Source organism: Styela clava, chromosome 2, assembly GCF_964204865.1.
Source record: "Styela clava chromosome 2, kaStyClav1.hap1.2, whole genome shotgun sequence".
NCBI classification, from domain to species: Eukaryota; Metazoa; Chordata; class Ascidiacea; order Stolidobranchia; family Styelidae; genus Styela; species Styela clava.
In genome coordinates this window covers 20,636,816-20,659,836 of record NC_135251.1, presented here as the reverse complement: position 1 = coordinate 20,659,836, position 23,021 = coordinate 20,636,816, and the positions used below count along the sequence as shown (strand labels likewise).

Genomic DNA, 23,021 nt, shown 5'->3' with positions numbered 1-23,021 from the left:
TTATATCAATCAATAAAATCTCGCCCCTCTTGGGCGGAAAGACATGTGAGTAATGTTTGAAAAGTGCATAAATTTACGATTTTTCACCTATGACGATATAGGCGAAATAGGCTTTTTTCAGCAATGGATTACACATAATTTTAAAATTTTGTACCCATCGACTCAAATTGTATTGTGTAGAGTGTATGAATCTTTTTTATATCAATCAATAAAATCTCGCCCCTCTTGGGCGGAAAGACATGTGAGTAATGTTTGAAAAGTGTATGTTTTACGATATTTACTTTTAAAGTAATTACTCGTGCTGCATTTTTTTGTTTAAAACTCATATTTATAAGCTTTTGTTTGATGATTCGCACTTTACATTTTTCTGGCACGCACTCATTGTTCCAATTTACAGAAATAACGTATATAACTTTATTTTTGTATTTTTATATTCATTCGCTTCCTAATTGCGTATGGAAATTTAGTCCCGCCTCCGATTCTGATATGATATTTGAACTTTTCGCTTGGTTGCACACAAAGGTCACCGTGAGAGTCACTTCACAGTGGTACGGTACGGTATGCGAAGTCAGTCAGTGCATTATACACTGCAGCTCTCAAGTTTTTTTACGCATCTTGTTGTATATGCTAGTTTATATTTAATATACAGACCTAGGCTGTTTATATAGGATTTAGGCTACATATTATTAATAACTAAACTAAGGTTACTAAAAATCTAGAGCAAACTGCAGAACTGATAAAATTTTGTACAAAAGGCTGAAAATGAAAACTATATTATTATTTATTTTTTCAGTCATAATAATTGCATCATCTCTACAATTCTTCTTGACTGTAATATTGTATTATGGTAAGCCTACGAGCCATTAGATGCAAAAGTGTCATACTCTGCATTTTCTAGTGAATGTACAAGTTTTATAAATTTTGGTGGGGGATGGCACATAATTCAAATCGTTTTATTCCAAGTCCGTGGCTGAGGGCTGCCGAAGCAAACTCTGACACATATAATCACAGAAGCAATTTTTCAAATTATTATCAACCACCCCTTGCTTGGCCACCACAAAATAAATACTGTAATAGCGGAAAAAGTACGTATCAAACATACAGAAATCTTCCATCTTCATCTGTCTATTCAAACACACGATGGAGCTCAAGAACAACGCCATCTTATACTCCATTTCACCAAAGTGATTCAAAACATTCGAGCCATTATACCACTCGCCATAATAGGAAGGAATCGACCAATAGATTTTTTAAAAGGGATTATGATGGAAGTGCACCATTTGCAACTCACAGCAGCGTTTCCAATCTCGGATCAATGGGCTTTACCTGGAGAAATTCAGCCCCTGATGATTGTAAGTTAGGTTACTGAATTCAGGATTCGATTCTGTGTTATTCACACTAAAGAATCAAGTTTTCCAGAGAAATATTCGCAATCATCTAACCCCAAGGGTATTGCCGCATAAAATTAATGTTTTTTCTATCTTCTTATTGGACATTGGTTTGCGGCAGCTAAAAAGTCAGTCGCCATAGGTTTGGCCGTAACGGCCATGGGATGGAAATACCGCCATGGTTTTGCAGCAGCTGCAGACGCCACAGAATACCTAAAACTGCACTTGCAAATTTGGACATGACTTGTAATTTTACCAGACTGTACTCTTATTTGATTTTAGCTATTCCTAGTTACTGCTCAGATTTCACGATTTGAGATGTTAGCATTTTGCCATAGATTGTTTTGAGAGAACAATATTTCTTTTACATCATTTCTTATATACTCTCATAATAGGTGTTTCAACTTCAAGTTATTCGAATCATCAAAAATTCTCTCGGCAACATGCTCGTCATTACACCCACAGACGAGATGATTCAGATACATCTTTTCGAATCTTCAAACGATCAAAAAAACATGAACATGAAAGCCCTTGTTCAAGTGCTGCCCCTACAGGTTGAATACCTGATTTCAGATTTAATATAAAATATTAGTTATATGTCACAATATGTGTTTGATCCCTTTGGTGTTTTCTTATTTTTGATATTTAGAATTTTCGATAGCCTACCATAGCTCTACTTCACAATGTAATATCCATGTGTGCAAGTACTTAAAAAAGTGTGGGACTTCAGAACCAGTACCTCATATCTCAAGTTATTAATTTCTCACCGAAATTGGAGCCTGCTTATGTGTATTATTTGAGTTTGGGTTTTTCATATACAAAGTATTGAATCCTGCCTTCTCCAAAAAAAATTACCAATACCTGCCGGTTTATTTAAATAAAGATTCTTCCAGTGCAATACAAATATATCAATACATACAAGGACAAGCATGATTTCAATCTTTTTTTTCGTACTTGGATAACTTCAAATTGTAAAAAGTTGAAATACTGTTTATAGTTACTTGTCTACATAATATTTTATGGATACACCATTTGAGTCCGTCATGTTTATTATATCCCAAGACCCAAAAGTACTATCATCCGACAAAGGGTTGCGGGCTGTGCGTTCAACGCCCATCCAATTCAATCTTATTTGTAAAGCGAAGTGCAGTTTATTATTTTTAAATTTTAGAAACGGAAAGTAGCACAGGATATGCTTCATCAAACTCTGATATAGATTGGTCAGATACTACCAGGTATGTTTTTAATCATTTTATTCTTCACACAGAAGCAAATTTCTAACAAATGACTTACTGTAATGTTTTTGTTATTGGATTTTCAGATTCCAGATGGAACGTAAATGGGAAGATATGGAATCTCCTAATTGTTTATGTCGGGATGCAATCAGAAGGAAAAATAATTTCAGGATAGTTTCTTATAATATTTTATCACAGGTATGGATACTCAGGAAATTTAGTTTCCGATAGATTTTCTTCGCAACAACTAATGGTGTTCAAACTTTGTCACAGAAACTATTAGACATCAATGATGGATTATATCGAAAATGTGATCCTAACATATTACTATGGGAATATCGTTGGCCAAGGATAAAGTTGGAGATTGAAAAGTTCAATGCAGATGTGGGTATTCACCTCTTAAACAAGATCACACGATAATATGGAAAATATCCAAAATCATATTAAGGCCAGGGGGTATTATCCCATTGCAACTCAAAAATTTGATTCAAATATTTGTTTATTCAAGACTGGTTTTGAGAATTATGGAAAAAGATTTTTTATCCAAACAGAAAGCGTAATAGTAAATATGAAAAGGTTACATCATGTTTATTTTCGGCTAAGTGATCACGCACTATATGCAATATAGCCTCACTAAGTTTGCAGTGATTTTTTATAAAGTGTGCCAGAAACTGAAAAAGTTTAAGAACCACTGACTCCAAGTATCTGAATCATGTTCAAAGTAGCAAATCTTTTGTTATAAAATTCTGCCAATGGGTATATACCATCATATCAAGTTTCAAAAAATTTGAAAGAGCTTCAATTTGTGGATGGAAAATTTACGTTTAGATTCTTTTTAGATTCTATGTTTGCAAGAAGTTGAAGAATATCATTATAACGAGGAAATTTTACATTTTCTCGAAAGTTTGGATTATCAATGTCTTTATAAGAAAAGAACTGGTAACAATAAAAATAAACCTGATGGAGTTCTTATCGCTTATAAAAAAGAAAAATACAAAATGCTTTCTGAGAGAAAAGTGGAATATTTCAGGTTTCTACTAAACTTATTATATTTATATCATGCTTTATATCCTATTTATTGTCATTATTGATTTCCTCAAGACAGTTTTAGATAGTTCTCTGAAAAACATCGGTAACAGAAGCATTGCTTACCTGTGTGATTGGGTATGATGCAACATAATATAAACTTCAATCTAAACCTATCCTTGAGCATTGTTTCGTTGAGTTGTTTCTGCATTGGTCCATTTATTCGATATAAGTTTCTTATATTTGTGGGTGCTAACAGTTGATGTATTAGAATTAACTGTGTTGGCTTCGCCAGTTATACATATTTTATTCAAACTTAATCCACCACCTCACCAAAGGGGTAAATAATTAGTTGAGCAATGCGGGGCTGGAATGATTCCAATCCTTCCAAAAATAATAGCTCCTCGCATATTTTTTGCGAAAGGTGTAAAAACCGAATAAAAAGGGATTTATATACTACTTTCAGGGGTCATTTTTCTCCGGTAAATCAAGATAATGTTGGTGTTATAACTTTGTTGAAACCTATTTCTGCAAACTCTGAAGCTGCTGATTCTCATAATGAAAACAATTGTATATGTATTGTCAACACTCATCTTTTATATAATCCAAAACGAGGTGGGTATGTCTGAAATGTCTCTTTGTTCTCTATGAATCTATATTTATGATTACTTGAGCTTGATGAAACAAGAAAGCAAGGCTTAACGATATATAGACAAAGGTCAAATGTCAAATAAAATATTCCTCTATGTTGTGTAAATTATTTCCAAAAATAAACAGCGACACCTCGGTTGGAATATTGGGCCTCAGGATCTGTAGTCATTGTGATTTCATAGGTATCATAGGTGATTTCATAGATAGGAGATGCTTATAATTTACAAGTTCCCTATTAATTTTCACAATTGGAGTGAAATGATAATATTTCAATTTTTCAGAGTAAACTTTGTTTTGTCTCCTAAATTTACCAAAACTCAATCTCAGTAGGGATTCAGAATTCTCATTTCTAACGCTGATCTTATCTTAAATTTACAGGTGACATCAAATTAGTGCAATTATCAACCTTATTTGCTGAGATCCACAAGATTATTTCCAGTTATCCATCCATTAAAATTCCAATAATTATGTGTGGAGATTTCAATAGTACTGCAAATTCTCATTTATTTGAATTGATAACGCAACAACAAATCAATTACGAAGGTTTGATAATAATAAGCGAACTTAATAATAAATTTTTTAAATTGATATCTAGCTGAACAGGGCCACTTGTCATGTCAGTATATATATATGATGTAAGCTAGACTCATTTGTGGCACTATTTGAATTAGGAAAATTTCTCATTTAATTTCGGTTTTTTAGTAATGGTAAATGCCTATGCTCTTATTTTAATTTCAAGAAATTCCTGTGCACTATTTACTATATCATAATGCCAAAAGGTAAAAATTATGGAAGACTCTTTTCATGTTGTAAGTTGTAACTACTGGATTGACACAGGTTTGATATGCTATGGTTTATCATGCAAATTCAGCATAATAAAAATGGATGTTGAACATGGTCATCACATCACCAAACATGTGATACACAGTTTATACATACAGCATGAAGCTGAAAGTCTCAACGACAGTGAAATTGTGTTTATTATACATTTGTTTAGAACACACAGTTGAAATATTTGACTTATTTCAAAATTATAGTTTGAGAACAGTATTCATATTTGTGCAATCATATTTGAAAACTTTGTTTTCTTTATCTTGCAGGATTGTTGTCAAAACATGTTTCTGGTCAGAAAGTAGGCCATAAGGGTAGAGAAGTATTGCTGCCGGATCCATTGCTGCCTGAATGCCTGAATATTGCAGATGATGGATGCACACACAGATTAAAAGGTAGTTGAAGCTTATCTATCTTTTTGATGAATTTAATTTGTGAAGCCCAGTAATAAGTTGGGCCGCTTATATAATTGCATTTTTATGTAATTAGCATGTAGCCAACAGTTTGTGTAAATGTTCGTTATTCAGATAAATTTTTTGTCCATTTTGTTGAAATTTTAACACTGACACATGTTAAGACTATAGTCAGTGGTGAAATTTGATGTTAATAACTGGTAAATGAAATTTTCTGTTTCTTGGGTCTCTTTTATTAGAAGCAGTGATTTCAAGCACCCAGAATTTGGTTGAATTTATCATCCCTATTCAACAATAGAGATAACTGTTTGTTACTCCACAGGTGACAAATGCCCACAAACACATACTACCTCTGAGAACGATGACCGGAAATCTGTGCCATTTTTACTACGTCATAGTCTTGGAACATTGAAATCTGCTTATACTCACGATAAACCAGAAGCATCTACTACTCAGGATCGTGGTATCACAGTAGACTATATTTTCTACTCACCTTGTGCTTGCAAGGAAGGTGCAACAAATTATTTTACTTCTTTACAAAATCAATCGAGCACATCCATCTATCCTCAGAAAAGATATGGTCTTGTCGATCCAGGGGAGTTAAGACGTGTTCGCAGTATTCCAAACGCAGCTCATCCGTCAGACCATCTACCAATTGTGGTCGATTTTGTAATGGTGCAATCTTAATTATTTTTTTAAGTTTCCCAGTATTATTCGCTTTATCGTACATTCATCAATATGAGACTGGTTTTAACAATAGCCATTGATATATTACAGTTTCCACCACCATCATACCCATGCATCTGAAAAGAGTAACTGGTTACCTATTCCAGTACCCGACATAGACTGGTAACCAGACGAGAATCCGTGGTTCACCATACTATGAAGCGTCCTATCGTTTCTCCTCTCTCTATCCTAACAGAATCACATTCATGCAACAGTTTTACTGTTTTAATTTGAGATCTTTCAGTAAACTTGAATCTCTTTTCTCACATTAATACTATGTGATACTTTTTTTAGAACATGAAGTATATTTAATGAATATCAAATTCATGTTAAATGAATTCGAGAATTACTTTTAAATCCTAAAATTGGGCATAAATCGTGATTAGCAGTTCATGTTCACGGTTATACAATGTGGAAAATAAGTCTGCATATTTTCATTGCACCCAAAGGCTCATTCCGGATTTTCACCAAATTCAAGTTTGTTTAACTTGGTTTTTTACTACACAGAATATGGTTTGCTTATCCACACTTGAATGAAATAAGTTATAATAAAAATTGCTTTTAAACAAAAGTAAGCCTTAACTTTTTTTTAGAAATATTACTCAAATTTTTGTCATTTTTATTGCTTTGAGATCACAATTCATATAGAATTTCGAGAGGCAAGCTTTGTGTATTATAATGCAAGGTAGATTCATTTAGCAATATTCTTGGCTCTCCCTTGCTATCTATAGAGTGAATTTGGTGATTTATTGTATACGTGGTTACGTTGATCACTCTTGTAATAATTTAGAACAATTAAGGATTTTATGTTCAAATGGTACATATTTTCTAATCACTTTACTAGGTTCGGTTGGTATTATCGGTTTGATTCTATTTATGCAAAGAAAATGACTATTTTAACAGTTAACATTTGAATACTGTTTGAATAGAAAAAAGGTCCCTCAGGTTTCGGGGTTGTTTTAGAGGAGGTTTGTATCATAAAGGTCCAATTTTTTCTTTTTGTCCAATTGGCGCCTATTTCCTATTGACGACTTGAATTGTCTTTGAGCATCAATTCCCGCTTGTTCTCCCATTGGCCAATATTCGTTGGTGGAAATCTCGAGTAATGGCGGCCAAAAATTACTTCCTCGACCTTTTCCCAGTTTCGTCCATCGTGTCGCGAACGGCTTGGAGAGCTTTTAAAACTCAGATAATCTGTATTTTTTTTTTATGAAAGACCGTTCCTCCTGCCAGTCTGCGCACAATTATTTGGCATGGGTATGTATATGCCTCTGGGTTCACCGTTGGAATTATTGAAAACAGAAACCTGAAGATGACCATTTGCTGCCGACGCATTACTTAAAGGTTTTGGTTATTTAATATGTCTATTCACATACTCTATCACAGGGCTACTCAACTGGCGGTCCGAATCCTGACCTTTTGAGTGCTAAATTTAGACCGCAAATGCTTCTCGACATTGGATGCATCGTTTCTTTTTCACAATCGCGATGTAATGCATCGAGGAAAAATTGTCATAGCAATGTTAGTTTCTCAGAGTATCGACTCGCTTGTTTACTCAGCGAGCTTTCATTGTCTAAGTAAGATTTCGAAAGTGAAACTTTAGGGGCTTCTTGGATACTTTTTTTAGACATGGTGGCGAACATTAGCTTGTTTTTGTAGCTACTAGCATGCAGCTATTTGTCAGTTCTTAGTTGTATTTTCGAAATTTAAAAATATGTCATTTGACTCGAATTTTTTTGCAAAATAGTATACTCTCACTTTCTAGAACCATGGTTGGAATAATTTGCAAAAACGATACGTAATTTTAATATGTAAAATATTTCGTCTATCGGACCCGAAGTCAACTAATGAATCGCTTTCGTGTGGAATTGGTAGTTTTTCTTAATATTGCTCGGAAAAAGTCGTTTTTTTTCCGCAACTAATATGTTCCAGTCTTGAAGATAATCTAAGTTGCTGAAAGACTTTTGAATATATATATATATATTTTACGGGTACTATGGAGGCAAATATTTCATAATATGTAACGCGCTCGGATACACAACTGAAGCCTTTTGAACATTAGAATAGGGTTTGCATATTTATCCCGGGGGAGAAGAAAGACGGCTTAACCATATGGCGAACCACGGCCTCTTGTCCGGTAACCATTTCATGTCGGGTATGGGACTAGTTACTTTTTTGCTTTCGGAATCATGGAATTGATAGTGGAGAAAGCCGTAACCGACCAGCGGTTACGTGAACCACCCTATGGCGGCGAGGTATTCTTAACACTTAGCACGATGAGCCACCGGCCATCCGGCCCGCGACGCTTCACTGAATTAAACTAACAAAACAGCTGTTTTGACGATTATATTCTTTACGTAACAGAATTTATTGTGAGACTAGTGTAAATTAAATTACTAGACTAAATTATATTATAATCTAACAAGTATAAAATTCACAATTACTCGTTTGATGAGCCTATAATTTAATTATGATTAGGCGAAACGTTGATGTTAAGTGCAAAAGGTTCAATGGCGCCGAAAATATTCAGATGAAATTTTTTGAGATGCATTGCAATGATGAAATAAATCTATATTCTATTCGAGAGGAGAGATGCATCACTTCTTGATTTTTATTATAAAAAGAATCATCCGTTCGGTTTTCAACTTTCTAAAAATATGTGCGGCCCGCCAATGACTCGCAACCCTTGAATTTCGCCCGCGATCGACAAAAGGTTGCCGACCCCTGTCTTAGACTATAGCGAATGTATATAATAAAAGCCCTTGCTCGTGGCGCCGCATAATCGTTTTGGATCCCTCCAAGGGGGCCTAATGTTCGTTCAAGAAATCCTGGTGTTTTAGTGAACAACAGTATTCTTTATAGAACGAACTATTTCTAGTTTGGGCATTGAAAGCGGTCTTCTGACAAAATAATCGAAGTGCAGTTTATTGCGAACTAAAATCATATGTTACGTTTGTTTAACTCAAGTAAACCTAGAGAATATTTTAGAGGCTAGCTAATCTCTTTGGCGAGACGGGGTTTTACTTTACAGTAAATTATCTACGGTACATGTTATGTGGACTTAGCGGTACATACAGAATACAGATCCAGCTGATCGCGGTCCACGAAAAAGGACTCCAATAGCCAGTTTATGATGCCAAAAGGCCTGAAACATCTGATCAGTTGCACCATTTGGCATTTACTCGACATCTCCTGATGATAAAATGTAGCAATTTTATTTCCTGGAACATCAAAATAATTGATTTCATGTGAAAATACTGGAAAACAAAATTAATTGATACTAAAATTGCGATTATAAATTTCGTGAAATTCAATTTCGGAAGTTATTATGTTTTAGCACTAACCAATTTAAAACTAAAATTCAATTTCCAGTTAAAGATCCACCAATTTAAAATTTTCTGTTTAAAACGCATTATTCACTTCAAAACATTTTTAATTATCATGACTTTCGTTGAAACGTGATTAGAAACACTTTCACATCGTTGAACTTCGCAGAGCAATTTTTAGATTAACGTAAAGATGCGACAAAATAATAAAAAGGTGTTCGTGTGAGCTCACGAGAATCAGTTACAATTCGTAATTCAACACTTCGGTGTCGAATAACGTTATTTTTTCAGCAATATTTGGAGTCTGATATCTTAGATTAGAAAATTCAACTTACCACAAGTTCCAGAAATGCGGTATTAACAAGTCGACCAATATGAAGTTCTATGGAAAAGCTTACATTTTTCTGTCGTTCATTTTTGCACATGGCCCGACTGCACAAGGTAGATAAATATCTATTTCAATATAAGTGTTTGATTTATCCTAGAAAACGACAATGAAGAAATATGCTACTACATTTGTTCCAAAAGCTCGACAAAAATATCATCATTAACTGAATCAGAATGATAGATACTTTCGCTTTCTTCTAAAAGTGACTCAACCACAGTGCAAAATGATTCATCCAACATTTCCAGTCGGATGAGGTGCAGATCAGATAAGCTACTCAATGAATGTATTTTGAAGGAATGATATTTCCACGATGTGTTTTATGAAACTCTGCTTACAGCCTGAACAAAGTCTCTGTACCTTGAACGGGTAATTTCTAATATATATATATGTGTATATATAATAATGTCAACTAGATCCCAACGCCATGGAGCTGAATTTTTCGGTTGCATCTGGACAAATAACGACGGGTTGTATTCAATGGCATGATTTTTTTTTTCAATTGTCATCAATGTTTAGGGCAAACTCTGACGACGTCTACAAAAGACACTTGTGCCACTACTGAAATATGTTATGATCCAGCGACTTCAAGGATGAAGGCTGAATGGAGTGGAATAAATTTTGGAATTCAATCGGTCAGTACATCTGCTCAAGATGTTGTTTTTCTGTATGTAATAGTTTTTGTAAAATGCGTGAGGGTGCATTGCGCACATTGACATTGAGAAATGTTCGCAGAAGTTGCAAGTGACTGCTACCTGAGAAGGTCAATGTCAAATGACAAAAATATTTGATCCTTATCATATGGGAGAATATAATATGGATGGATGTTTAGCATACGTACTGGATTTATGTATGTACTGAAAGGGGGAAATTTAGGATTTGTTTACGAAATATTAAGACTACGTAAATAGCATTAAAAATCAGCCTAAACCAACGACTTAAAAAATGTTGAAAACTGTTTCCAAAAAATCTCAAAATGTACTCAATTTTCTTAAAAGTCTAACTATTATAGAAAACTTTCCTTTGCATGTTGTTTATATTACTAATATAATCTGTTCATTTTGAAGAGTGGAGGAATTGCGGGTCCGCCAGGGCCTCCAGGACCAGTTGGTCCCGTAGGTGATAAGGGAGAGCCAGGACCTCCTGTTGGACCGGGAGGAGTCTCAATAGAAGATGTTAAAAAGGAAATACTTGCATTATTGGGAGAGCCATCTGTTGGGAAAACACAACCTGTTGATTCCAACATTGAAGGTACAAATACTTTGACCAAAGTCATGCTTTTACATTGGAACATTTTTGTTTCGTCTAAGATCTTAGAAGACAAAACCTAAAATCAAATGAGCCAGGTGTGCCCAATGTGTAACCAATCAAATGCGATTGTGTTCCTATGATAGGAAAATAACGGTTTCGTGGAGGAGTAGGTTCAAATTAACAGGACATGGTGCGATAAAAAAACTATTTAGTAACAATAATTTATTACGTTTTTTATGCAGGAGCAATTTTAAAAATTACCAATTTAAAAATTTTTGTTTTATCGGAAGTTGAGTATCTGATTGATTTCGAAATTTTCCTTATTTCAGCCCGTCTAACCAGACTTGAAAATACTGTGAAAAGTGAGTATTGAATACAAACTAGTTTGAAACTAGGTGTGAAGTCATAAAAGGAATATCAAAATACGGTATAGTTCGGTTGATTGTGACGGCTTCATGTTTATAATTAATTTGAACGATGTTTTGACAAAACTTGCATTATTTTGAAATTGCTAGCTTCAAAATAATAGACTGGTCATATCAGCAGGCATCATATGTTACATACTATGTTAATTGCCATGTTTACAACGTTCAATATCACAGGCAACTTGAACTAGCTATAATGTTTTCAGGTATATTGAACTTACCGGAACCAAAACCACGGATAAAGCCTAATGGTAATACTAAACTTTTCACAAAACCATTTAGGTTGAAAATAAGTAAAAGGTTATGAGTAGACTTGGATAAGTCCAGAGTAAACTACGGTATTCGCAATGTATCTTAAAAAGTTGTAAATGCAAAATTTTAGCATATGGTATTGCCTTAATTAGCGTGTAGTTAATTAGTTGTTATGTAACTAAAAAACTACATCAAATTGGCTACATGACTCTTTTAGTTACATAACAACTAATTGGCTACAAGCGTACTGTGTGATGTGTATTTCATATCTGGTCTGTCTGTCTATCTACATCAATTTATCGTGTTGTCTTCATTTACATAATATGTTGTTTCCGAATGATTACAACCAACTAAACCAATGATCCTGTAAATTTTCAACTGCTTTTCTGATAATATGAAATGTCCGCCAGTCTAGCTTATCCACCAATCACTTTTTTACTATTTGTGACATTTTGGGACTTTTTAGTTCCTTTGGGAGTACCAGAAGGCGAGATCGACATCTTAGGGTGGGTTTCTGCATCGAACGGATACGAATATTTTATCAGCGGGAATGTCAACTACGAAGAAGGGAAAAAGTTTTGTGAATTAAGGAACTCCACTCTCGCTATCGTTGGTATCAGGGACACCGAAGTTCTCTTGTGAGTTAATCATTTGTATTTAGTTCACCCAAATTGATAATTGTTCATTTATTGCCAATCATCTGATATATTTTATGTCGTCCAGATACCTGTATAAGAACTTTATAACAAAGAGAAAGTCGTCTGTTTGGATCGGTTTGAACGACAAGGACACGGAAGGAGATTGGTACTGGGAAGACGGCATTAGATCAACTATGTTTAACACTCCTTGGGCGGAAAATCAACCCGATGACGGTTATCAAAGAGAGGATTGCGCCTTATTTTCAGTTAGATATGGAAAAGTATACGATTCAAGATGCAGCACCGATCAAAGAGCTCTATGCGAACGATAAATAAAACCAAAACTAACGATAAAATATCCTGAATGTGAAATTTAATGTGTTATTTGTATTTTACTGGCTATTTTCTGGCAAAGGTAGTCGTTTTCAAGAACTGTTTTTATCGACTTAAAGTGAATGGTGAAGAGCAATGGTGTTAGTAAAGTAAATATCACATTTTCTCAGATTACAAATCTAATATTTCATTCTAACGTATCAAAGATAACATCTATTGCTAATATGATACGTCGACTGTCACTTATGGTGCACATTGCAAGTAATACGAGATATTGACGAAGATATATAAAGTGATGTTTTACTTTATTCAAAATCGTCATAGCGGCTTGATAATATTTGCACGATGACGAAGCTCAATAGTTTCCTTCTTATAAACTTAGCTTTTTGAACTAATTGTCCATTTCTTTGAAAAGTTGTTATGCTGCTTTTTAACGACTAAAACAATGTATGAAGTAATTATCAAAATTAGGTTTGAATTTCAGCAATCAAACGCCACGCTCACAAAGCGGATAATACAGTTCTGAAGAACACGGGATATCGTTATAAGTCCCTTCACGTCCATAACGAATCTGAGCACAATGTTCCCTTCCTTCATGATTGTTTGGCTCATGTTCATCCCAATCAGTAGCATCTTCATCAGCAGTAATCCCATCCAGCCATACCCAACTGCCTTGTTCTTCTATATCTGTCAGTCCAATCCATAATCCCGTTTTGTATGCATCAGTGAATAAAAATTCAAGAATTTTTCTGTCAAATATGAATCAAAACCGAGATGATAAATAATATATAGATTGGCTGTCGTTATTCATTGAAATAACCGAAAACAATTGTGTTCATCATAAATATTTTACGTTGTTTCATAATAAATTCCCTGGTGTATTGATTCATTGACGACGCCCTTCTGTTACAATGATTCCGAGATCTTGTCCGACATAAAAAAATTGACCAAAGCAGTTGTTCTAAATGTCCCCAAACCCCAATCTAATAAAATCTAGTCCTGTTTTGGTATATAATTTTGTATCCTGTATGGTTACGATCATTTTTGTATTTTGCGTTTGTGCTTTTCGATTAGGGAAGATTAGTGCTAATTTAACTCTGTGTGGCGAAGGACAACATATTGCGGTTCTTGCGATTCAAAAATACTGAAACCAATCTGTGTCTACTGTAGAGTGATTGCATTAAATAGCAAAAAAATACCCACGTTTTCACTTTTTTGTTTCTCATTCCGACAGTTGCCAGCTTGCCACCAGCATTGGTACACTGGTCCTGTGCATCAGAAAAGTCCGTCGGCCTATTTAGTATTCTATATCGGAAGCCATTGGTGGCCAAGTACCATTCCGGGTCACTCAATGCTGTAACATAAAAATGTAGATAAATGATCAAAAGTGACATAAAATTTCAGACTAGAAACACATTTTAATCACACTCACCGTTAAGTCTTGCTTCCAAAGCGGCAATTTTTGCTAAAATGTAAAAAAGAGGTGAAATAAAAAGAATTGTATTAGTTATGATCAAAACTCATAGCTTTATTTTACCAAACAATAAATTTCATCAAATATATCATCATGAACATTGTGTAATTTTATAAACAGTGATGAATTGCGTAATTAATTTTCTATGGCTTGTAATTGTAAATCGATAATTTACAAGCATGCACCCCAGAGTTGGAAAAAAACAGTAACATTTATTTTAAAAGGTCATTGTTTTGACGAATCTCCATCAATTGACATCGCTTAATCCAGTGGTCGGCAACCTTTTTCAAGTGATGGACCGGTAAAGCCAGACCAAAATTTTGGCGGACCACCTTTATACAAACGGACTAAGTCTATGCAATAAATTATACGCATTAGGAAATTTATGTTGACAATATACTAAAAAACGAAAGTAATGCTATTTAATGCGATATCTGTCTATATTTGTCTGTATCGAACAGGTGAGAATTGTCAGTCATTCTCTCACTTTTTTGTTCTACTCACAACGTTTACTGTCTGAATCAAATGATTATTGCTCAAACTTGAAAAATAAGTAGTGTTTATATGCTTACCGTCGTATCGTTGTCTCAAGACGGTGTCGCTTTCACCTGGTCCAGCCGGTCCCGGCGGTCCGATTGGTCCCTGAGAATATACAGTGAACATGAACAGGAAAATCGCCACTTTATATTTTATATCAGAATAGCATAGAAAATGTAATTTATGCTCAGTACAGAGTATAATAGTGCATCTCGGAGTAGCCTATATTCTATTTTCACATTCACAATTGCTTAAGGACTTGAGTGTATATAAATACTTATTTCAATTTAATTCAGATAAACTTACGCGTTTACCGGATCTTCCAGGTTCGCCTCTTAAGCCCTCTGATACGCCAAGTTTCACTAACGTGCTGTTAGTGTCATATTTCACCAGGCATATTTCCTCTGAAACAAGATCAGATCAAACTGAAAACGAGAATATTGGTCAGAGACCGAAGACTTATCGATCGAAAATCAGGGGATCCCCAAAACAGCGCTCTTATTCCATAGTGACACATTGTGTTCAATTACTAATTAATTAATAACTCGCTAATTATACGACATAATTCATTCAAAATCAATAGGCTTCTGGTCCGACATATGATGAATGCACATGCAAAATCTGGAGCAGATTCAATCTCGCTTTCGCGAGATATCGCGTGCACCTAACAGACAGACAGACAGACAGACAGACAAATACCTATCAACTTACTTACCGATTAAAATCGATAAGTAATAAGCACATAACCTCGTGATATTTACTTGTCTAGCTACAAATGAACTAATATTATAACCCCAACTAAATTGTGATCAAACATAAATTTAACGATGTATCATAAAATAAAAATTCCAAACGCAAAGCCCTAATTTATTATTTGTAACACAAAACTTAATTTAGAAAGTTCAATCACTTACCTGCATAGCCTGGTGAACATTTAGAACTTACAAACAAAAAAATCAATAGCCACATTGTCTCGCTGGCGATCTGCAACACCCTGTAGTTTATATCAAGATAGCTACAATGTAAAATTAAGGATTTCGCATTTGTTTATGCTTTTGAGTCTCTATATTGTGGGCCATGTTGTATGCTGTTGCCACTTGACTTTTTCTGCTCATTCGGAAACAATTATTTGATTTATTGCAATACACTCAGTGCCAAGATGAAAGCTATTTCTAGCATTTTTATCATTTTGCATAAACAAGTCGAAAGACTTGTGCTTTCTTCAATATATCTTCTTCGACTTGGGGGAAGCTTTTGGTCTGTGATTGATTTGTTGTTTTGTATTTGCAGCTTGCAAACACTTTTTATGACGTAAGTTGACTGTTATTCATGCGTAAATGAAGATATTGACGCATGTATGACTTGAACTAGTGAGTGGAACTAGTATTAACCATTTATGAGAAGTTATCTGTGTTACATCATAACTGTATGAAAGTTACAATTAATTAATAAGTCACACTGAATCCTCTTTTAGCTATTAGTCTGGCCCGTGCATATAGGCAGCGCGATAGGCAGCGGTGGGATTCAATTTTTTGTCAGTCGGTTCCATCACAGAAGGCATATTTTTCGGCCGGTTCTGTTATATGTTTTTTTAGTAATGCTAACCGGTTCACTGATCTCATAAAATTCCGCGAGACGGTTCTATAGAACCGGTGCGAACCGGCTGAATCCCACCATTGGAAATAGGGTAATACACTTCGCGATATTACTTGGAAAGTTGCAAATGTTCCTCGATAATCACGATATTGAAAATCTTTCTCGATATTTCAAACAAGTAGTAGTAGATTATATATCTCGATTTGTAGGGTACAATTTGGAAAAACGCACGAATTTTAACTTCGATTAAACAGTGAAAAGTTTATGTACGAAAATAAGTATAAAATAGGATTTTGATTGGGAATTCATGTCGTCCTAATTTTAACTATTGGATTACAAAACGTAAATAAACTAACAGATATATTTGAAAATGCTATTGTAAACAAATTATTTTTGTTGCTGCGCAGTTAAGTTAGTTACCAGAAATTTATAATTAACCATACGCATATGTAATTCAATTTCAAAGTTTGTTTCAAAGCAAATTATTTCATGCTTTTGTGCAGTAAAAGGTTGAAGAATTGCGCAATAAGAAATTGCAAACAATATATATCATATTGAGGCGCCTTCTGAGTTAGGCGTCAAAACACAAATGGAAGCACGAATATGAAAAATATCAGGGAAGAAAAATGACAGACCACACATTTTGTAATGACGATTACGTGCCCCATTATGAGAGAATCCAATTACCTTTTGAGTTCAGAAGCATTTAAATGCTCCAAACATCGTTCATTTTGCTATTTTGCGCAAAGTTTCATATTAATGTCATGTTTAATATTAATGGAATCTGGTTATACAGAAGAAACCTAACATTGAAATACTTTTTAAGAATATATTTTGTTTAGTTTTCTTAGCGTTTTTTGCGTGCTTTCAATTTTTCCGTCGCTTTTTTCATTGAAGAATTTAATGCAAAACCATATTCAAGATGTCAATTCTATCTGTTGTTACTTGGTACGAAAACGAAATGAGCGAACAAGCATTTATTTACTAATAAATTTTACAAAAAATTAACGAGAGTAAACAGTGGCGTACAGTAAAACAGGATAAAAAAAGAATTAGCAAACTATTTTTATATTCTCGTGCTCTTGGCAGTTACCAATTTGAGTCAAAACCAGTGTTCCCTCTAAGGTGTGCGCGTGTGCGCGCGCACACAGCTTTCAGAGGCTGCGCACACGCATAGATTCACTGCGCACAGACGTACTTCGATGTAATGTAACAATTTTCTCGGTTGGCAGGTTGAGAAAGTGTTGTTGTTGGCCCACCCATTACCCGGTTAGAACGCCAAAATTTCTTCATTGGTTTTTGCACAAATATTAGCCATTTCCAAAAAAGTGCGCACATACCAAAAGTTCTGCGCACACATACTACAAGAAATTAGAGGGAACATTGGTCAAAACCTTGATCTTCTTCCAGCTTTGATCTTTCAAGTAAGTTAAGGATCATAGCATAATTCTCTTGTTGCGCATACATCATCGTTGGTAATTTTGCCATAAAATATTTGTGTGCGGAGTCCAATTATTGTTGCGTTTTATTTACAATTTACTGCACTGGAAGTTTTACTGATATTGTAGCCGATATCATTGAAAAAATAAATTTCAATCTACGAAAATATAAATTCTTTTATACTTGAGCGACGCAAAATAAAATAACCTCAATTAGGACGTATCTCCAAGTTTGCGAGGTTAAAGGACCGCAAAAAATTCCTGCGGGCCACAGTCGGGAAAACCCAAAAGTGATCAACATACTGCGAGTTTGCTTACTTTATGTTTATATATATTAAAAAAATGAGAGAACTTCTAATCAGCCTATCGTTATATTGCGTGGACGTCGTTTTCTTTTTAAGTAAGATATATAAAGCGCAAACAAATTAACAAAACAATTTATTGTTTCTTCCGTATTTTTCTCGTATTTTGTGTTGTAATGTCGCTCAAAATTATACACTTTCGTACCAGATATTACTTGAAAGCACATCAGACACTGTGGTTTACCATTGTTGTGGGCAAAAAAATACGTTTTCTCTCAGCATTCAACTATGTTTTCCTCTGTCACATTTCATTTAAAACTCATTTTCGGGACGTAGCTAAATAAAACGGGATCGCGCGACGCAAAGTCATATATGCGTTTCATCACTGCTGTAACATGGCCCCATGCTTGAAAATAGAAGTGTGTTTTACTGAAGTAAAGCACAAGACGTCTCTCCAGACAAGGAGTGACGCGAGTTTAAATGTGCGAAGATCAAAAGCGCGAAGCACGAACGTTTCCAGCGTTCAATATTAAATTGAACTATATTTCAACTCTTACAGGCACGACGGCGATTGTGTAAGGCGTTTCACGAATATACTGAAATGTCATCACCTTTCTTGGATTTTGAAAACACGTTTGGATTGCTCACATCAACTCCTGACGTGACATCTTTGTACCCACGTACAAGTTTGATGTTATCTTATCGTGGGTTAACTTTTAAATCAATAATTTGTTACAAGAGTACCTCAGTACAAGGAATTGCATTCTATATAGTCCGACATTACCCTAATTAACGTGATCACATTTTTTGCAACCAACTGCTTATGGTCCGAAACAATGCTCTTCGAAATAAAATATGATTTGCGGCTGCAGGCATTTGAAATACCCATATACTGTATACCGTATTAATATTTCGTGATGCGGTACCAGGCCAGTTAATAAAATGTCCAACAAACAAAAAGGAATTGTAGAGTATGTACTATTTGGCTATTGATCTACTTGGCTATATTGGATTTCAAATTGGTCTGTGCGATCATTTTCTTTATTAATGAAAATGTGCTGGGACACAAGCTGCATTCATATTGCTCCATAACAAAGGTCTGACCTTTGACAATGTGATTATCAGAATTATTCAACAAACGCGTTATGCAAGTTTTCATTCAAAATGTGATTTAATTGAAATGCATACTTATATAAGTATTAGAGAAACGTATGTGGTTGTAAAATTTACCCCAAAGCATAATGCATAGCGCAAAACAAAAACCTCATAGAACACCTCGATATACCGACGAAAATTCTTCAATATATTTTATTTGTGACTATTAACTAGTTAGGTACACTCATGTGCTTTGGCACCTACTTCAGGGCTGGGCGTTTCGAAACACTGATAAGTCGAAACGGCGCTGTTCAGATTTTCGAAACGCAAATTATGACGTCATATCATGTGCAATTGGAATTCGCAGAGGTATCACGATTTGATTCTTTTACACGTAGAAGATCGTGAAATTTCATTTGCACAGTCTGTTTTCGTATTATTCTCGTGTTATTTGGTCACTGTTTTGTCAATATGCAGAAATTTTTGTGGAAATAATCACTTACACGAGGTGCTTTGCATTAACATTTCACGCTCTCGAAATACCTTCAAGTGTTTTCTTTTTGTGGATCAAAATTTAATCCTTGAAAATATCTTCTACTATACATTGAATTCGATGTGTAATAATGGTGTCATGTTTTATTGTTTGTGACGACTAACTTGGGCTTCGTGTCGTGTCGATTTCGTTTCGATTATCAAATTTCGTTTCGATTTCGAAACACCAGTGTGTCGAAAATGTCCAACCCTATTTGTATCCATGGAAATTTGCACCATGGACATCTGCACCCACAAATGTTTGTACAAACAGACCTATCACTTTGAAGTTATATCTGATAAGGTATTCAAACATTTTTCCCCAGCGAGATTTATTGCTTGTATGTCAAGAATTCTGACATGAAATTTCAGCTTTCTTGTGATACATTTTTGCTAGGCTGTAATCTGGAACACTTTTAAGTATCATTGTAACCATATTTTTCCTCGAGCTCGAATACTCCATTTCCCTTACTTAGCCTACTAACATTTTTCTCACGAAATCGACAATATTCACATATGCGTGTATTCTTCTTTATTGTATCATTCAAAAGTTACCAATCTCTTGAAAGGTAGATAATAATTCGTTTAATTTGTATTGAAATGAATGGAGTCATATTAAAAAGTGAATATATGGTCTAAAATTGACGCGTCTTTGCTGCGTAATCATATAGGACGAAAACGGCATCAAAAGTCTTCAACGGGTAATGTCATCAAAGTAACATGTACACTGCGTTTGTCCCGCCAGCTCCTTCCCCATCTTGAGCACAGGCGTTTGATGATCCGTATTTCCCATATACTTTGTGGGCGTTCTCTGAAGTCGCACACCTGATATATGTACAAATATGCATAGTAACAAATACAATATATCGAAGGGGATTTCGAAATCAGATCAAAGGACTACTTGAAACAAAAAGATTTTCAAAAAACCATGTTTATATAAACTATATGATTCCTGGAGTTGTGTCGCAGTAGTTTCTGTTTTAAAATAATCTGGTAACTAATGGACCAATCAGTTTTGTCGTATTTTCAGTACTTACGGACTGAACGAAGTCGCCGGAAGATTAGTACTTCTCCGCAAGCGGAGAGGAGTTATTTGATCAGTTTCTAGCTTTTGAACTTAAAAATGCAATGAAATACGTATTGGGTAGCACGAATAGATCCGAAGAAGATAAAGTCCGTAGAAAAAGCAGACAAATGTAACAAGTAATTTGGTAATTATTTAAAAACTCGGGATAAATGTTACTGGCAAAGCGCTTAACTTCGGATGTTTATATGAAATTTTCAAAACGCTTGAAAAAATGAAGCGTTTTTTTTAATTATATATAATAGTATTTGGGAGAACTATTAATCCACCAGTCGTATACAATATGCCTATTACTATAAAAGTGTTTTACCATCCACCATCCTGTATCACAAATACTTTATATCCCAGGCACGAAGCAACTTTTGCACACTTTTCTATAGCATTGGTTCTAGATTTATAGCTTCCGGAAACAGTCGGAAATTTATCTTCAACTGGTGCAACTATACGATTTCCTTTCCACGGTTTTTCTTCATTGTAACAGCCGAGATACACGTAATCCGCCGCTAGAAGATAAGTGAAATAAAGGCTTTTTTGATTTAAATAAACCTCATTTCGTCGTCTACAAAAGGAAAATGGTTGTAGAACTATACCGAAAATTAAAGAATGAATTATGGGTTAGAGGGTTAGTGTTGAGCCATAATTTTAGGTACAAATACTGTCACTTGGCTAGTCCCCGAACTCGTAATAGAACTAAAAAAAGGACGTTGGAATAAAATTATGGCCTGACCCTAAACTGGTACACATACGACGGTCCGATGTCCGCCATCGTGGTTCACGTTCTACGGCAGTATCATTAAAAGAACATTGAAATGTAACACAGGTATACTTACGTTCGGTATTCCATTTATTTGTGCATGTCGCTGTAGAAGAAACTTCCGATCCTCCTGTGAATGAACAAAATATATTTGAGGGATTTTCTCTGGGACTCTATCAGAATAACAATCGCCAACTTAAAAATCCCGATGCATTTGAATATCAAGTAAATTGCAAATGTGGAATAAAAGGCAAATTTTATAAATCAAAAACTACTAGGATCCTATGCAGAGTGTGTTCTGTAATTTCAATATTATCCAATTTTTGTATACCGGTACGTAACGTATGTCAAATCTCAGTCTTTTCACTCGTATTTATTCCTTTTATGGCACGGTTGAAAGTGAATCTCTGAAGTCATGAAGAAAAATGAAGATTTTTAACATGAGCTTGAATTTGATCTAACGGGGCGATTCTCGTCCAAACCTCATTATTTATACTCACCGTCACCAAAGCAATAATCCTGAAGCACGGTATTTAATGCCCCGCACTTCTTTTGGCGCGATAGTCCGTCGTGACTGAAGGCAAAATCTGACAGCAGCAGCAGGCTGGTATATATAAAGATTCTTGCTTTCATTGCTTCAGTTGGGTTTTATGTGGAAAAGATAACGTATTCTTATTCCCAATGATACAACTTGGAATGCTTGATAAAAAAAGTGATAATGAAAACGTTATGCACAATTCTTGCCAGCAAACTATTGGTTAGTTAACTTTACAGTTTATATCTTGATGTTTTTTTCATTAAACACGAAATGGTCTAACCGTTAAGAGAACCGTAAAGAGAAAAGTGATTTTTGCACAACAACATAATCCCATAACGATCCGTTAGACTCTAACGGATCGTTATGGGATTATGTTGTTTGCAAAAATCACTTTTCTCTTTAACTACTAGAACAATTTCTTTGTGTTACAAGATTTTACCTTACAGTTTATATTTTGATGTTTTTTTTATTAAACACGAAATGGTCTAACCGTTAAGAGGATCGTAAAGAGAAAAGTGATTTTTGCACAACAACATAATCCCATAACGATCCGTTAGACTCTAACGGATCGTTATGCGATTATGTTGTTGTGCAAAAATCACTTTTCTCTTTAACTACTAGAACAATTTCTTTGTGTTACAAGATTTTACCTTAGTTTTTCCCAGAGTCTATGAGAATACAGGGGCAAAGTACGGCCCGTTGGGTAATTCAATCGGGCCCGCCTGAATCAAATTTTGATGTTTCAGCTAAAATAGCTCAAGGAATTTGTTGAGATTGCGGTTAAATTAGGT

General features: G+C 34.8%; 4 protein-coding genes across 4 annotated transcripts; 2 read left to right on the top strand and 2 right to left on the bottom strand.

Annotated features, from left to right (window-relative positions):
* Positions 1-770: 770 nt before the first annotated feature.
* On the top strand, positions 771-7,177 carry LOC120336450 (protein angel homolog 2-like). Its single transcript, XM_039404133.2, has 10 exons — positions 771-1,352; positions 1,784-1,942; positions 2,560-2,623; positions 2,710-2,821; positions 2,897-3,007; positions 3,463-3,653; positions 4,116-4,264; positions 4,679-4,843; positions 5,401-5,526; positions 5,867-7,177. Exons 1-10 carry the CDS (start codon positions 902-904, stop codon positions 6,229-6,231), a joined length of 1,893 nt encoding a protein of 630 aa, XP_039260067.2. The 5' UTR covers positions 771-901; the 3' UTR covers positions 6,232-7,177.
* A 2,686-nt stretch (positions 7,178-9,863) lies between these two features.
* On the top strand, positions 9,864-12,879 carry LOC120336241 (uncharacterized). Its single transcript, XM_039403869.2, has 7 exons — positions 9,864-10,037; positions 10,501-10,616; positions 11,049-11,232; positions 11,562-11,594; positions 11,864-11,908; positions 12,376-12,547; positions 12,633-12,879. Exons 1-7 carry the CDS (start codon positions 9,971-9,973, stop codon positions 12,877-12,879), a joined length of 864 nt encoding a protein of 287 aa, XP_039259803.2. The 5' UTR covers positions 9,864-9,970.
* On the bottom strand, positions 12,836-15,982 carry LOC120336242 (C-type lectin mannose-binding isoform-like). The gene is made up of 6 exons (XM_039403872.2): positions 15,806-15,982; positions 15,198-15,295; positions 14,927-14,996; positions 14,313-14,345; positions 14,084-14,234; positions 12,836-13,629 (listed from the first exon to the last, which is right to left on the bottom strand). The coding sequence occupies exons 1-6, from the start codon at positions 15,858-15,860 to the stop codon at positions 13,368-13,370; spliced, it is 669 nt and encodes a 222-aa protein (XP_039259806.2). The 5' UTR covers positions 15,861-15,982; the 3' UTR covers positions 12,836-13,367.
* Positions 15,983-20,371: 4,389 nt separating this feature from the next.
* On the bottom strand, positions 20,372-22,433 carry LOC120336329 (uncharacterized). The gene is made up of 4 exons (XM_039403991.2): positions 22,193-22,433; positions 21,769-21,822; positions 21,249-21,441; positions 20,372-20,679 (listed from the first exon to the last, which is right to left on the bottom strand). The coding sequence occupies exons 1-4, from the start codon at positions 22,323-22,325 to the stop codon at positions 20,565-20,567; spliced, it is 495 nt and encodes a 164-aa protein (XP_039259925.1). The 5' UTR covers positions 22,326-22,433; the 3' UTR covers positions 20,372-20,564.
* Positions 22,434-23,021: the final 588 nt, after the last annotated feature.